The 17,896-nt window shown below is 35.3% G+C and overlaps 3 protein-coding genes across 3 annotated transcripts; 2 read left to right on the forward strand and 1 right to left on the reverse strand.

Moving 5' to 3' along the window:
- On the reverse strand, positions 4,336–7,062 carry LOC109225993. The gene is made up of 4 exons (XM_019390796.1): positions 6,891–7,062; positions 6,112–6,256; positions 5,645–5,663; positions 4,336–4,592 (listed from the first exon to the last, which is right to left on the reverse strand). Exons 1-4 carry the CDS (start codon positions 7,060–7,062, stop codon positions 4,347–4,349), a joined length of 582 nt encoding a protein of 193 aa, XP_019246341.1. The 3' UTR covers positions 4,336–4,346.
- Positions 12,691–13,422, forward strand: LOC109225994 (dirigent protein 16-like). The gene has a single exon (XM_019390797.1). It carries the CDS (start codon positions 12,691–12,693, stop codon positions 13,420–13,422), a length of 732 nt encoding a protein of 243 aa, XP_019246342.1.
- Positions 16,367–17,778, forward strand: LOC109225364 (dirigent protein 24-like). Its single transcript, XM_019390000.1, has one exon. It carries the CDS (start codon positions 16,460–16,462, stop codon positions 17,639–17,641), a length of 1,182 nt encoding a protein of 393 aa, XP_019245545.1. The 5' UTR covers positions 16,367–16,459; the 3' UTR covers positions 17,642–17,778.

The raw sequence follows: 17,896 nt of genomic DNA on the forward strand, positions 1-17,896 counted from the left end.
GAAAACAAGATTTAACCACGAAATTTGTTATGAAATGGAGTAAAAATCATATAATCTTGATCCTTAGGTTATGGGTAACAACTTCCCTCGAGAATTTCCGGAATCCGGGCACGTGGGCCCGGGGATGGATTTTAGGAAACTTGTATTTAGGGTTGGAAAATTACTTTAATAGTTAGAATATGAACTCTTGAGCTTGTATTGACTAGTTCTTACCCCGTTTGATTAGTTTTGGATCGTTCGGCTCAGAATTGAGGGTTTGAGCGCGTTCTTGATATTGGAAGTAAGCTTTGGAGCAAGGTGAGTCTCCTTTCTAACCTTGTAAGAGGGAATTGTCCCCATAGGTAAAATTAATTGGATATGTCCTACTATTTGTGGGGGCTATGCACGCACGAGGTAACGGGAGTCCGTACGTAGCTACTATTATGCTTAAGTACAGGTAGTGTAGGACCCAAAAGCATGTTTTACTTGCCATAATAGTAACTTCATTGTTAAATTAGATTACGTGAATCATATCAAACTTGGAAAATAAATTTCTAAAAGGTTAAACATCATTTCCTTGACCGTTAAAGAGAAGTTTGATATTACTGTGGATAATTGTTTTCCTGATAAATTATTAATTGATTGCCTGATATGTTTATCTGTGTTTGACCGCGTCGCATGTATGATTCGCGAGCGGGGTAATAGATGCATCTACGGTTCGCGCCGTTCGACCCTCCGGTGGTGCACACTTTACTTTTATGCTGGATCGGACCGTACGACCTCGGCATTATTTGTGCATGCTGTATGTGTGGTACTTTCTGTGGTTTGAACTGTTTTAAATGCCTTAAATATGGATTGTTAACTGAAATATTATCTATGAAAGAACTTATCACTCCCTGTTACCCGCTGCTATTTATTCATGAAATCCATGCTTAGCGTAGCACTTACTTTACATTATTATTGACCCTAGTAAGTGTCAAGTCGACCCCTCGTCACTACTTCTTCGAGGTTAGACTGGATACTTAACGGGTACATATTGTTTATGTACTCATACTACGCTTCTGTACTTAAATGTACAGGATCTGAGGCAGGTACTTCTAGCTACCAGTCTGACGCGCGTTCCTGATTTGACCGAGATTCCACGGTGAGCTGCCCTGCGAGCCATTCAGCAGCATGCCAGAGTCTCTTCTTTTGTTATTACTGTCTATTCTGTTTCAGACAGTAGGATAGTTACATTCTTTTGTATATTCTTCTAGTTGCCCTAGTACTTGTGACACAAGTTCCTGGCACACACATTAGTAGACTATCATTTTTGGGTTGTATTTCTATTGTTATGAAATCGTTAATTATCGCCTGTTTTAAATATAAGTTAAGTAAAGGCTGGGAATGTTTAATAAAGTAGTTGAGAACTCACTTGTTAGGTTTGGCTTGCCTAAACATGGAGTTAGGCGCCATCACGACCTGTAACGGAATTTTGGTCGTGACAGAAAAAAAGGGACATTAGTTAAAAGTTTCGACTAAGCTTACGCCTGCAATATTTTGCTTTATAAGGATTTATTTTTGACTCTTGAACTTTTTATTTTGGTCAAAGTTATATTTCATATGAAAATTTGACCAGATGAAATTTATATGACTCCACTCGTATTGCATCTGCCAAGATAAAGTTAATCTTTCCATGCAAAAAATTAAACATAACTTTGAATTATAAAGTTGTGAATACATAATTTTCGAGTTGAAAATGTGCAATTAAGAGGATTAACAGAAAGAAAAGGAAGTGATATAATAAAGTACGATTAAGAGGATTATTGATGAAAACAAGATTTAACTGCGAAATTTGTTATGAAATGGAGTGAAAATTATATAATTTTGATCCTTAGGTTATGGGTAACAACTTCTCTCAAGAATTTCCGAAATCCGAGCACGTGGGCCCGGGGATGGATTTTAGAAATTCTTGAGGGAAGGGTTGGAAAATTACTTTAATAGTTAGAATATGAACTCTTGAGCTTGTATTGACTAGTTCTTACCCCGTTTGATTAGTTTTGGATTGTTCAGCTCCGAATTGAGGGTTTGAGCGCGTGATATTGGAAGTAAGCTTTGGAGCAAGGTGAGTCTCCTTTCTAACCTTGTAAGAGGGAATTGTCCCCATAGGTAAATTAATTGGATATGTGCTGCTATTTGTAGGGGCTATGCACGCACGAGGTGACGGGAGTCCGTGCGTAGCTACTATTATGCTTAAGTACGGGTAGTGTAGGACCCAAAAGCATGTTTTACTTCCCATAATTGTAACTTCATTGTTAAATTAGATTACGTGAATCATATCAAACTTGGCAAATGAATTTCTAAAAGGTTAAACATCATTTCCTTGACCGTTAAAGAGAAGTTTGACATTACTGTGGATAATTGTTTTCCTGATAAATTATTGATTGATTGCCTGATATGTTTATCTGTATTTGACAGCGTCGCATATATGATTCGCGAGCGGGGTAATAGATGCATCTATGGTTCGCGCCGTTCGACCCTCCGGTAGTGCACACTTTACTTTTATGTTGGATCGGGCCGTATGACCTCGGCATTATTTGTACATGCTATATGTGTGGTACTTTCTGTGGTTTGAACTGTTTTAAATGCCTTAGATATGGATTGTTCACTGAAATATTATCTATGAAAGAACCTATCACTCCCTGTTACCCACTGCTATTTATTCATGACATCCATGTTTAGCTTAGCACTTACTTTACATTATTATTGACCCTAGTAAGTGTCAAGTCGATCCCTCGTCACTACTTCTTCGAGGTTAGACTGGATAATAAACGGGTACATATTGTTTATGTACTCATACTACGCTTCTGTACTTAAATGTACAGGATCTGAGGCAGGTACATCTAGCTACCAGTCCGGCCCGTGTTCCTAATTTGACCGAGATTCCACGGTGAGCTGCCCCTGCGAGCCATTCAGCAGCATGCCAGAGTCTCTTCTTTTGTTATTACTATCTATTCTGTTTCAGACAGTAGGATAGTTAAATTATTTTGTATATTCTACTAGTTGCCCTAGTACTTGTGACACGAGTTCCTGGTACACACATTAGTAGACTATCATTTTTGGGTTGTATTTCTATTGTTATGAAATCGTTAATTATCGCCTGTTTTAAATATAAGTTAAGTAAAGGCTGGGAATGTCTAATAAAGTAGTTGAGAACTCACTAGTTGTTAGGCTTGCCTAACCATGGAGTTGGGCGCCATCACGACCTGTAACGGAATTTGGGTCGTGACAGAAAAAAGGGACATTAGTTAAAAATTTCGACTAAGCTTACTCCTGCAATATTTTGCTTTATAAGGATTAATTTTTGACTCTTGAACTTTTTATTTTGAGAAAACTACCCTCTATAGCCCCTCAAAATTTTAATAGCCCATGTTTTGTATCACTTACAAAAAATGGCCCTTCGGCCCAAACATATTGCATATAATAGCCGAAAGGAATGAGAATGACAACACAAGTGCATGTATTTCCTAAGCTGAAGGTCGCAGGTTCAACCCCTACCTGGCACGATAGAGCAACTCATTTTTTCCTTTTTAAATTGTATTTTGTACTTCTGGATCTATAATATTAGCTAAGAATTGAATGAAATATGTAATGCATGTCATATACGAAATGTCTATTTTGTATATTTTTTGTATAATAACATTCTATTTTTGTATATGTTTTTCATAGTGACAGTCTATTTTGTATAGGTTTTGTATAGTAGCAGTCTATTTTGTATAGTGACAGTCTATTTTGTATATTTTTTGTATAGTAACAGCCTATTTTGTATAGTGACAGTCTATTTTGTATATTTTTTGTATAGTAACAGTCAATTTTGTATATTTTTGTATAGTGACAATCTATTTTGTATAGTGACAGTTTATTTTGTATATTTTATGCATAATGACAGTCTATTTTTGTATATCTATTGTATACAAATTGTATAATGATAGTCTATTTTGTATAATTTTTGTATAGTGACAGTCTATTTGTATATATTTTAACTTTATGCATAGTTATCTCCTCTCATCTTCCTCTCATTAAGAGACCAGCCACCGACATCCATGGCCTCACAGTGGCCGAAAATGGTAACAAGATTGCCAGAGTTTTAAAGTTTCAGGCAAAGATCTTCAAAATATTAATTTCATATTCACAGAAACTATAAGAGAAAATCAGAGAAAGAAGACAAGGCCATGAGAGTCGTGGTTGGCAGAGTTGCTTCTTCAACGACGAGGACACCGGCATCCATGGCCTCACAGTCGTCGAAAATGGTAACCACAATATTTAAAATCAGTAAAAGTTGTGAATCAATCAATTAATTATGTCACAAAACACAAACTAATGGAGATTTAGAAAAACCAGCACAAAATTGAAATTGAAAAAAAAATATAGTGTGTAGATTCTGGTACTACAGTACTATGTTCTGGAGCTGGTTCGAAAATGTAATGTGTTTGTGGTTCAAAAGTGGTTTCTTGATTATGGGGATGGTCAAAGCTGTAGTCTTTAACAGGTTCTTGAGATCTATAGTTATAGAAATTTATGGATTTGATGCGTTGAAGAATAGAAGGAGATCTAGTGAGTTTAGTGGGTTTTTGCTCTTATTGTTGTTGTGAGTGATTTTGTGAGTAATCTTGTTCTTGTTAGTGTTGTTCTTGTTTGGGAGGGTGATTTTGTTTTTGGTTAGGCAAGGAAGAAGTAAAAGCAATGGTACCAATCATGACATTGAGAAGAACAACAAGGACAGTAGGAGTGTGGCATAAAATTGACGGCGTGAGAGAGAAGAAGAAAGACAGTAAGGAAGAAAGATAAGGATGTGAGGCGACGACTAGCGCTTGTCATTATTTTTAGGTTATAACTTGTAAGGGTTAATTTGTGGGCTACCGGTTGAAATTTATTTTGCCCGATGGGCTATAAATGAAGTTCTCTCTAAAATTTATTATTAAAGGACAAAAAAGACTAACAATATTTCATTAAATGCCTTCATGCTTTTAATATAGTACTAGTTTTAGGGTACGCGCGTTGCGCGTGTACCTCATATTAATGAGTACAATTTTTTTATTAAATTACTTAATATTATAAATATATATAATTGAGTTGTAAAATAAAAATAAAAGGAAAAATGTAAGTTTATGAAGTGAAGAATATTGATCCTATTTAGTTAAATGGATAAACATATCTTGTGTTTCTCTACTACACACATTTGCTTTGTCATGAAATCAAACTCATATTTATTGATTATTTTTATTGCTTAATTGCTATAAAAAATTATTATACTCTTTAGTTGTGTTTGGAGGCAAGAGAATGTTGAACCCATAAATTTCTAATATTTTTTGATAAAAATATTTTATAGCTCCATAAATGTCTATGGCTTGTTTAGACCATAAATTTCAAAATTATTAACTTCTTTCTTAAACTTCATACTCAATTAAACACTGCCAATGAGTGGGTCAGAAAAAGTAAATATTAGTATCTCCTACATAGTTAAAATAAAATAAAAAAATTAATAAGCAAAATTTTAGTTGATTTTAAAGTCCTAAAATATTAAAAAAAATTAAATGTAATTTTCTTCAAGGTGAACTATAGATTTAAAGGATACAAAAATCAACATTTTGTGTTGAATCTTCATTAAAAATATTTTTTACAATACTTTAATCAACCTTTTTACTCTTTAAAAGTAATATTTACACTGGATATAGTAATATGAATATCCTAAATAGTAACATGTAAAGTATTATAATTATATTAATTACTTTTAAAAATTATAAATATTAGGACTTCTTACATTTTTCAAATAAGAAACTTTTAATAAAATATGTAGGAAGATTTACTTAAAACTAATTTAAATATCTTATAAATTACCATATAATATATTGTTATTAATTTAAATATATGAATTTGAGTATCTTATATATATATTTTAAATCCAATATTGTAATTGGCTTTTAATTTAATATAGGTATATATTACAACATGTAAATATATAAAAAAATTAAAGTATATTATAATATTTATTATTACTATAAATTNTTATTGTTGTTGTGAGTGATTTGTGAGTAATCTTGTTCTTGTTAGTGTTGTTCTTGTTTGGGAGGGTGATTTTGTTTTTGGTTAGGCAAGGAAGAAGTAAAAGCAATAGTACCAATCATGACATTGAGAAGAACAAAAAGGACAGTAGGAGTGTGGCATAAAATTGACGGCGTGAGAGAGAAGAAGAAAGACAGTAAGGAAGAAAGATAGGGATGTGAGGCGACGGCTAGCGCTTGTCATTATTTTTAGGTTATAAGTTGTATGGGTTAATTTGTGGGCTACCGGTTGAAATTTATTTTGCCCGATGAGCTATAAATGAAGTTCTCTCTTTTATTTTGGTCAAGTTATATTTCATATGAAAATTTAACCAGATAAAATTTATATGACTCCACTCATATGCATCTGCCAAGATAAAGTTAATCTTTCCATGCAAAAAACTAAACATAACTTTGAATTACAGAGTTGCGAATACATAATTTTCGAGTTGAAAATGTGCAATTAAGAGGATTAACAAAAAGAATAGGAAGGAATATAATAAAGTACGATTAAGAGGATTATTGATTGACGCTTGAGAGTGTTACGTCACATCTTTTGAGACCAACTTAATTTATATAAATATATAGATAGATTACGATGTGGACTCTTCAAAAGCCAAAAGCTTAGGAATATATAAAAAGTTTCAGAAATACAATATTAAAATTATTTTTCATGACTATACGAACTCATCAAATTTGACATCTAAAAACATAGTTTAGCCATTTTGATAATTTGATGGATCCGACAATAATGTTCTATCTTAATCCATTACATTTAAGTGACTAACTTGCACATGTCTTTTTTTTTTTTTTTTGGAACCCCAGGAAAACCCGCAGCCGCTACAGCCTCTGCCACAGCCTCTGCCCTTCGAGTGAGCACTCTGTGGTGAGCACTCTGTGCGCATTGGGTAAACTCCCCACTGTGTAATAGCCTGCAAACCACACAGGGGATGTAAACCGCACTAGGCAAGCCTCGTGCGACAGGCTTTGACCCAGAAGGCATTGAGGGGGGATCGAACCCGCGTCTCCCGTGGGAAAAACTCCTTCCAAACCCACTGGGCCGTCCCTTCTGGACCTAACTTGCACATGTTATGTATTCTAAACTCGAGCAACATTTAAGAGCTTTATTAGTTTTCAGAACTTGGGGGGTTGGGGGTGGGGGGGGACAGAATACCATTGCCGTTTTTTCTCTAAATATACAATTCTACACACCAATTTATGCACAAAGATACAAGGGATTATTGAAATAGGTAAGGTTTGAAAAATAGAAGAGAAAGAGTAGTATCATTACAGAAAGTCAAGCAGCGTAGAAGTAGTAACGTACATTAGAAGTCAACTTCTATCTAGCAGTGGCAATTTTTTTTTTACATATTTTCCTCCCTTCAAGAAAGAGAGTCTTAATAAATAAGAAATTGAGGGGAGAATACTAACACCGTGCGTTTAGTCCCTTTTTCGTTATGTTGCTCTTCACTTGATAAAAATCATTGAAAAGATCATGTAACTTGATTACCTTCTTCCTATAAAATACAAAGTTGAAATGTAAAAAATATATAGTATAAAAGAGTAATTACTGATTGCCTCATGAGTCAACTGGTGGGAACTTTTGGTGGTAACAATGTTACAAACGGACTATAAAGCGTTAGTTTTTTTTTTTTAATTAATAGAAACGACCTCTTGATTTTGAAATGTGAAGGAACACATGTGAAAAGTTATTTTGCTAATCTAAAAGACACAACCCTTCAATTCAAGGCGTCGTCTTTTTATTTATAAATAAATACTTGTATTCTAATGGCCAAATAATTATTTTAAAAATTAGTTAACACAATTATAAAAGACACAACATAAATTTATTTTTAAATATTTTTTAATTATAATTATAAATAAAAATATGATATTGTTAGAAGGGTAATTCTGTAATTCAACTTTTTAATTGTGGATTTTTTTCACTTTTAGTATTAGTATAGTGTGTGTATGTATATATGTATATATTTTATCCTTTTTGTACAATGCAATGTTTCAGCAAAGGGAATTTAGTTGGAACCCCTCCACCAAAGGTAGCTCTGCGACTAAGTAGTGACAGGTCATGGAAGGGGCTGGTGGTGGAGGTAATTGACGGCGGTGGTTGTATGATGATGGCTAGCGGTGGCGGCTAGGGGCAAATATTGCAATAAATGGAATCATGGTAAAAGTATCATTGGCATGAATCTATAAGTTAATGTCTTGATGACTTTAGGATATTAATAGAATTTAAAGGTCCACCAAATTATATAGAGAACCAAATTCTCTATTAGTTCTCATAGAACACATGCACATTACAGTAAGTAAATGACACAGAGGAATTTTACGTGGAAAATTCCCAGCTCATCGGATTAAAAACCACGACCTATCCTTGTAGGGTTTCAACTTTACTACTGAACAAACTTTAGGTTACAACCTATTGTAACCTAGGAATTAACCTCTTAATCTCTCATTAACTTGTAATAACTCTATTACATAGACTTTACAACTCGACTAACTCTAGCCAAGACACAAACACAAGGGTTTATGATTTACAAAGGGTTTCCTACGCAATGCTTCTAGCTAAGCTAAGTAGGAATTACAAGTAAAGAACTTCAACAAAGGTACAACACAACTAAGGACATGTAGTAACTCAATACTGGAAACTGGTTCGGCTATGTTGTTCTTTGCTCTTGATGCCCTAGAGAGTCACTTGCAAGATTGATGGATGACTTGAGAGAATGCTAGATCAATTCTTGAACGTGAAAGTGTTTTGTTTTACCTTTGCTTGATGTTAATAATTCATTTGTGACATCACTTGAATGATGTAAGCAAGGTAGGTAAAGGTCATTCCCCATAAAGTTGGTTGCTGCACTATTTTCGCACTGTTGCGTGTGCAGGCAGCAACTTTACAGCTGGAGTGGTTGACTAGTCCAGTCACCACGGAAACTAGTACCTATTTGTTCCCTCCGTTGTTCCTTTGACTCTGAAGAGTTGAACCATGTCTCCAACTAGAACCTTGTTGGTCTTAAGGTCTTGAGAATGTGTAACAAGTTCCTTATCTGGTTCTTGATAGTAAATTTGTTAGATCATCAAAACATATCAAGGATACATATGTAACCTATCAATTTGTACAAACTATAAATGATTCAAAACTATTCGTAAGAAGGTAAGAAATAGTTGTGAAATTGAAAAAAATACATTTAATTAGCTAGATTTGAGTGATTGATTCAAACCTCCCTTAAAAAAAAATAGATATCAAATAAGACATTTGACTCCTAGACTCATTTGCTAGCGATCAATTTTATGCAATTTTTACGTACCTATATACTATTGGAAATTTTATTACCCTTTTTACTCAAGTTTCAATTAATTATCTCCTATATACAAATTTACCAATTATATACACTTTAGGAATTAAATGAGTATACCATTATATTAGGAATCAATTATTTCTCACCCTTATTCTCTCCCTCATGCGCTCTCTCTCTCCGTCTCTCTCTCTCTCTCTCTGCCTCTCTTTCTCCTGCGCTCTTTCTCTCTCTACGTCTCTCTATCTCTCAATCCCATCCAGTAAAGTAGAGCAAAGGAAAAGAGAGTACAATTCCACCATTTACAACCATTAAAAAACTTTAAAGCTTGGAATTCGAATTTGGGTTTTCAAAAATATTATTTGTTTGAATTGGGTGTTGTTGCAAAGAATTAGAAATTCTCTCTACGTCTCTCTCTATCTCCCAATCCCTAATTTCAGTGATGTAAAGCAAAGAAAAAGAGAGCAGCAATTCCACCATTGACAACAGCCATTAAAAAGCTTTGAAGCTTTTGAATTTGAATTTGGGTTTTCAAAAACTATTATTTGTTTGGATTGGATGTTGTTGCAAACAATTGAGAATATTATTTGGAGTTCATATCTCAATTTTGAGGGTATTTTGGCGAAGATTAGACTTGTTTTTGGCTGAATTTCAGATTGAAACTCAAAGAAGAAGAAGAAGAAGACATGATATACATTATGGCCAAGTGTAAATGGCATGAGCGGAAACCGGAGCGAAGATTGCTCCTGTTCGAAGAACGTTTACCTCCTAGATTACCTGCAAACTTAAAATACGATGCATGCGAGTATATAGATTATTGCAAGAATTTAAACATGATGCAAATTCCCTTTTGACCATGAAAGATTGTCTTTGGACCGTGCAGATAACGTCCTTAGACTATGATGTCCTAGGCCATGAATTATGAGATAGAAGATTCGCAGGCCATGAAATGATGTCCTCGGGCCATGAGAATGGTGCCTCTGAACCTTGACTCCTTTGAATAATGATGTGCAGTATTGAGAGATCCTTAGGCCATGACATGGTGTCTTCAGGCTATGAGGATGATGCCTTCGGACTATGATGCCTTTGGACAAATTGGCTATACGTCAGCCCATGNAGTAGTAGATAAAGTTGTATGCTATATAATTAGTTATACGAAATTTATTTTTACTATGTGTAAACCAGATACAAAATATACAAAAGACTTATTGTATAAAATTTGTATAAGTTGTACGATACGGTAGTTGTATTTAATGGTGTAGAAATCATGTACGAAAATTGTATGAATTCTCTATTCCGTCGATGGAGCTCCCTGCTCCAAAGTGAAACATTGGAGTTAGCTCTCAATTTACTTAAAATTTCCCCCCCCCAACTGTAAAATCTATAGGATTTCAGTTCTTCGCAATTCACAGAACCATCCATGGAGCGTAATGAAGAGAAAGCCCAGTCAATGTTAAATCGATTCATCACAATGAAAGAAGAAGAAAAGAAAAAAGCCAAAGAACGGAATGTGTGATAAACGGAGGCAGCAAATCATGCAAGAAATAGCATTACTGAGAATACTTATTGTGAAAAAATTCCATACTGTGATAATCTAGGAAGTTGCGCTTAAGGAAATGAAGTTTTTCACTTTGGTGATTCAAGCTGCGCTTAAGAAAATCCCATCATCGTCGAAAATAATATGAGTATTTTATCAGTGAAATAGTTTAAAATAATGGAAGATCTGGAGAGAAAGCGGAGAGAGGAGAAAAAAAAGGAAAATAGTTTAATTAAATCCTTTGATTGAAGGCACAAATAATGGATTTTGAAGTCTTTTAAGGTGGATTGTATATATTTTGTAAACAAAACTTGTTTACGCCGGGTAATTAGCTAAATATTGACATTAAAGTTAATAAAGTTCCAAATAGTGTATAGGAATGAAAAAATCGTTTATGCAATAAAGTATTTCTATGATAAAAGAGTGTATTCAAGGCTGTAGTCATATCTTTAAATTAAGTCACCATAAATGTATTTGCTAAACATTATTATAATCGTTCTTGTCATGTCATACAAAAGATACAAGTAGGGGGTGTTCATGATTCGGTTTGGATCGGTTTTTTCCTTAGAAGAAACCAAACCAAGTAAGTCGGTTTTTCAAATATTAGAACCAAATCACACTAATTAAGTCGGTTTCTCGATTCATTTTATGTCTATTTTCGGTTTTTTTGGTTATTTGTCGGGTTTTTTCTTAAATATAAGATATACACTACCAAACACATATTCCTGCGACCACATTATCAATGTAACACTATCAAATCAATTGTCCTTTGAGAAATCTATTATTTACCAAGATATATTGATGATAATTGAATCAAATAGTAATGAATAATTTAAGGACTCAATTAAAAATATGTTATTTTTAACACGAAATGGATTCTTACACTAAACAAAAGAAAAATACCAATCAAACTAGAATGTAAAGGTAAAGAAATATATTAAACGTGCAAACTATTAACATTTACCATAATTTTTTTAAAACTTTGTATAACAATATACATATATATAGGTGTAATAATAAATTTGAAATAGCTACTACTATGGTCAGTTTGGTTCGGTTTTTTTCTGATTAAAACCAAAACCAAACCAAATTTGATCGGTTTTTAAAATTCAAAACCAAAACTAAACCAAACCAAAAAGTATCAACTTTTTTGGTTGGTTTGGTTTGGTTCGATTTTTCGGGTTTTTATGAACACCCCTAGGTACAAGCACACTACATTCCTGCACTAATGTGCAACTAGTGCACAGATTAGATATAACTGGGGAAAAAAAGGGATTACTAATGGGTAATTAAAAATATTCTTTGTGAAGAACAAATGGTTATCTAATTCTCCTTTTCTGTTCTGCATACTTCTTGATGGCAGATAATGGTCCTTAGATATTAATTACCATTAAAATAAATAAAATAAAAAAGCAGTTCGGTGCACAAATCATCTCGTATTCACGCAGGGTCCGGGGAAGGGCCGCACTCAAAGGGGTGTGATGTAGATAGCCTCCTACCCTAATGCAAGTATTAGTGGCTGCTTCCACGGCTCAAACCCGTGACTATAGGTCACACAGAAACAACTTTACCATTGCTCCAAGGCTCCCCTTATTGTATATTAACTACCATAACCACTACAATATTGGAGTAGCTGAAGTCCAGGGAGGATAAAAGCCCCAAAAGTTAACTACTTCATTAATACAATAACTACTCCACTTCAAACCAAGTATTACTAGAGATTTCCATATCTTAATTTAGCTCATATAACCTACTGAAAAGAGAAAGAATAGCTTTTCTACAATCCATGGAGATGCTAAAATCTCCTTCTAAACTATCCATTTTTTGGTTCTTCTTCTTCTTATTGACACAAACTAATCGATCTTTTTCCGCAAGAACTCTGAATAACGATCCTTCCCCTGAAAACGTTCATCACAATCATGCACGCCATGAAATATCCTTTTACATGCTAGATGTTCTTAGCCAAAAACACCGTTCGTCAAAACCTGCATCAGCAAAAGTAAATAGTCATCAGCTTCCCTTCTCGAAACCATTAGGCTATTTCCCTCCTGTAGGAGGCATTCCCTTGACCGACACAAATCCAAGTGTTGAAATGAACGGATTGCATACTCACACGCTTGATTTGGAAGGAATCAGCATGACATTCCCAGCTATAGCCACACTTCAGGAATTAGAACTAGGGACAGTGACAACAATCGATGAGAACATATACGAAGGTTCTATTTATGGCTCGTCTTTGATGGGAAAAGCTCAAGGAATGTATGTGGCTAGTTCAGAAGATGGTAGTAGTCATATGATGGCAATGACTACTAGCTTTCTTAGTAATGAATACAAGGATAGTTTAAGGTTTTTCGGGGTGCATAAGGGTGATGTTTTTGAATCACATATAGCAGTAATTGGTGGTACAGGAAAGTATCATGATGCAAATGGCTATGCTACTGTCAGGATTGTCAATGCAACCTCTAATAAGAGTGAAGGAGCATACAAGATTCTTTCATTCAGTGTTTATCTTGGTTAAAAGTTGGTAGAAGATAGTATATCTGATAGAGTAATCATTGTGATCTAAATTGCAATTTCTTTTCCGTATTGTAATTCTTGCTTGTTTAATATTTATTTTAAGGGTGAAGATCACTCCTATAATTTTTCTTGCACATTTTTTGTGAAACACTTTCTTTCCATCAATACAAAGAAATGTCACCTGAACTTCAGTTAGTCACCATGATTTTTTTCTAAGTGTATACCAACAGAAATATACACAGATCTTCAATGGTTTCAAAAAGATATATGAATTCACTAAGAATGCTTTTGAATATAACATTTTGCTCAATAAGCAAATCAAACAAAGTATAGAATAGTGCATAATTAACGTCAGCTGAAGTCAGTCAAAAACTGCTCGCAAAGAAAGTGCTTTCTCTGCCCAGATTCGAAGGCAATAGTGTAGGGGCAGGCATAGTATTGTTTAAGCAGAGGCGGACCTATGCCATACCGGGAGGGGTCACCGGCACCCGTAAAGTTCGGCAAAAATTCCACGTATACATGCATATGTCTTTAGAAAATAGTGATATATTAGTACTAGGTACCCTATATACAAAGCACATTTTGGTTGAATCCAAAAGTGCACCCGCGACTTTCAAATCCTGGGTCCACCTCTATGTTTAAGTGACAGACTACATTCATGCAGATAAGAGTTAACATATGTTAGTATGTTACCAATGAAGGAGCACGGAATAAGCTGCAGAGACCCTTCTCATCAACAACAACAACAACAAAAAACTCAATGTAATCCCATAAGTGGAGTTTGGGGAGGTTGAGTGTAGTAGATCTTGCCCCTAACTTGTGACGGTAGAGAGGTTGTTTCTAATAGGCACTCGGTGTTGGATTTTGCATCTGTTACTGCTACAGTTTTCTAGAATAATTAGTTCTTTAGTTTTAGGAGGAGTCTGCTAGAAGATTCAGAATTCTAATTATAGTAAGAGTTTAGTAATTTAGTTGTAGGAGGAGTGTACTACTTTATTTATTTGGCTATTTAAAGCCCTATGATTAATAAAATTTTAGAGACAGTTTTCAATCTTATTTTCAACCTTCTTGCTGCTTGCATATTTTTCTAAAATCCATAACAGTGGTATCAGAGCCTCCATTGATCTTGACGGATATCTGAATTCACTGAAAAACAACCAATTTCAACCACTTTTAAACCATATCAATTTTTAACCAAATTTTTTACAATGGCAAGCAGCGGTCTCTCTTTGAATACCCCACAAACTTTCATTGGTGAAAACTATCAGATTTGGTCAGTGAAGATGAAATCTTATCTTGAAGCTTATGATCTATGGGAAGTTGTAATGGAAGACAGACTTATACAACCACTTCCAGCAAATCCTACCCTTGCCCAAATCAAAGCTCATTCAGATGAGAAAACCAAAAAATACAAAGCCAAAGCTATAATTCAAAATTCAGTTGCAGATTCAATCTTCTCTAAAATCATTGCATGTGAGACAGCAAAAGAAGTTTGGGAAACACTCAAACAGGAGTATCAAGGAAGTGAACGAGGCAGACAAAATCAGATTTTAAATTTGAAAAGAGATTTGGAATCTCTTAGAATGCAAGATGATGAGACCATCGCTAAGTATTCTGACCGAATTTCTTTAATTGTCAATAAAATCAGGTTGCTTGGCGAGGATTTCAAAGATGACAGGATAGTTGAAAAAATTCTTGTGACAATTCCCGAGAGGTTTGAATCCAAAATTTCCTCTCTGGAAGAGTCTAAAGATCTCTCTACCATCTCTGTTGCAGAATTAATAAGTGCTCTTCAAGCACAAGAGCAAAGAAGGGCCTTCAGACAAGACAAAGTTACTGAGGGTATTTTTTATGCGAAACACCAAAAAGAAAAAAACGATTATCCTTATTTCAAATATTGCAAAAAGAAAACACACTTAGAAAAATTTTGTTGGTGGAGACCTGATGCATTATGTGGAAATTGCAAACAAAAAGGTCATGTTACAAAAGTGTGCAAGTTCAAAGATGCTCATGCACAAGCACTAATAGCAGAAGAACGAATTGAGGATGACCTTCTTTAGACTGCAGCAACAGAAGCAAGGAGGAGTGCTGGATTTTGCATCTGTTACTGCTACAGTTTTCTAGAATAATTAGTTGTTTAGTTTTAGGAAGAGTCTGCTAAAAGATTCAGAATTTTAATTATAGTAAGAGTTTAGTAATTTAGTTATAGGAGGAGTGTACTACTTTATTTATTTGGCTATTTAAAGCCCTATGATTAATAAAATTTTAGAGACAGTTTTTCAATCATATTTTCAACCTTCTTGCTGCTTGCATATTTTTCTAAAATCCATAACACTCGGCTCATTTGAAAAAAAATCAGATAATGCCGGTGGATGAATGGATAATACATATTTGAGTATTCTTGAAGATGTACTATTTATGAGAAAAGAACTTAAATTTCTTTATAGATTTACACTAAAATATTTAGCGTTTAGGAAACTTACGGAAAATTCTAGGGGTTTAGGAACTCATTTGTACGAAACAGAGAATGTTTCTGCCTTCAACAAGATTTGCTGCTAAATTTCAATCTTTTATCATCTATGAAAGGAAACTTAAATTGCATTTTCTTAAGCTAGGAAATACAGGAAGAATGAGACATGGCAACTCTATCTGCAGATGTTGAAAAGAAATAAGCTTCTGTAAAGTCCCTAGTATATGGAACAACAATATGGTTTACCCTAAAAAACTGCTAATAATTGATTAGTTTTAAGATAATAATATACTATAACTGTCTAGATAATCAGCAAAAAGCTGTCAGAGTTGGTCCAACCAAACCTGATGTCCATTTTGGATTTGGTGTTCTGCAAAAAAATAGTATCTACAAGGGTGTTTAGTACTCCTTACCAAAACCACCTTATCAGCTCCACTTCATATTAAGGATGTAATCAAAACTATATATACCCATTGAACCTCCTTTCATTTCTCATCAATCAAGCATCTACTCAGCTCCATTTGTTTCTTCTAATCTCTCATCCCCTAGCAGTCATTCGCAAGAAAAAATGGCAAAATTTTCCCAACTCACCTCTAAAACACTCCAAGCCACGTTCTGCATTTTGCTGCTAGCCCTCACCTTCGGTTGTGCCAGTTCAGCAAGAATCCTTGACGAAGTGAGCCAAGTGGCTGACGCATCATCGGAAGTAGATGATCCTGTTGTAGCTCCTGTGGTTGCTCCAGCTGCCACATTGCCAAGTAATCGATTACCAGCTACAGTCACTGCTCCTGATTCTGATGTGGCGCCTGTAGCTGATCCTTCCATCCCTGCTGACACAGTGGCTCCTCCAGCAGATTTACCAGCTGAACCTGAACCAGATTCCGTCCCTGTTCTCGCCCCTGCTGCCTCTGTGGCTCCTCCTGCTGACTTACCAGACACTGGAGCAGCCCCCGTTGCCGATGCAGCACCAGTAACTACCCCTGTCACCCAAACACCAGGTGGGGACGCAGCAGCTGCTACCTCTGGTGCCACAGTAGAAAGTCCTGTCCTCGAACACCCCACATTCTCCTTTTTCATGCATGACATCCTTGGTGGTACACATCCTTCAGGAAGAGTGGTCACTGGAATTGTTGCCACTTCTGATGCCAACAATCTCCCTTTCTCGAACCCCACCAATCAAATCTTCCCAATCAACGGTGGAGTTCCTTTGAACACCATTAACAACGCTGTCAACAACAACAATTATCCATTCCTTGCAGGCCTAAATGGTCAGCAGCAAGCTAACACTGTCCTGCAAAACAGTGGAAACAACAATGTAGTTAATGGTGGTAACAACCAACCTTTTGTAACAGCCGGTCAGCTTCCTTCTGGCTTATCGCTTCAGCAGCTCATGTTTGGCTCTATTACTGTCGTTGACAATGAAATAACCGAGGGGCACGAACTGGGATCAGCTGTTCTCGGCAGAGCACAAGGATTTTACCTGACAAGCTCTTCAGATGGCACGAGCCACACTTTAGCCTTGACAGCACTTTTCCATGGAGAACACGATCATGAAGTGGATGATTCCATTAGCTTCTTTGGAATTCACAGGACAGCCACACCAATTTCGCACATCGCCATCATTGGAGGGACTGGCAAGTACGAAAATGCTAAAGGATTTGCCACCATCGAAACTCTTCCTCACGTGGATCAACATACAACTGATGGAGTGGAGACAATTACCCACTTTACTGTCTACATTACCCCTTAAACAGCATTTCTAGATAAGGTGTTAACTCAACATGTTTTCTGTATTTCTGAATCTTCACATCATGTACTTTGAAGCATGTAATTGAATGCTTAAATGTGTCGATTATATTATGATCTATCTCAGAGGTTTTTTACTCAGTCCCAAAAGGTGTATCCAACTTGGAGTTTCATTTGGCCATCGCATATTATGAAGCACTATTATGTATACAAAGAGATATCTAATGAAAGGAATTTTACTTTCAAAATCTTACCCCTG

The sequence above is a fragment of the Nicotiana attenuata genome, chromosome 5, assembly GCF_001879085.1.
Source record: "Nicotiana attenuata strain UT chromosome 5, NIATTr2, whole genome shotgun sequence".
Classification (NCBI taxonomy): Eukaryota; Viridiplantae; Streptophyta; class Magnoliopsida; order Solanales; family Solanaceae; genus Nicotiana; species Nicotiana attenuata.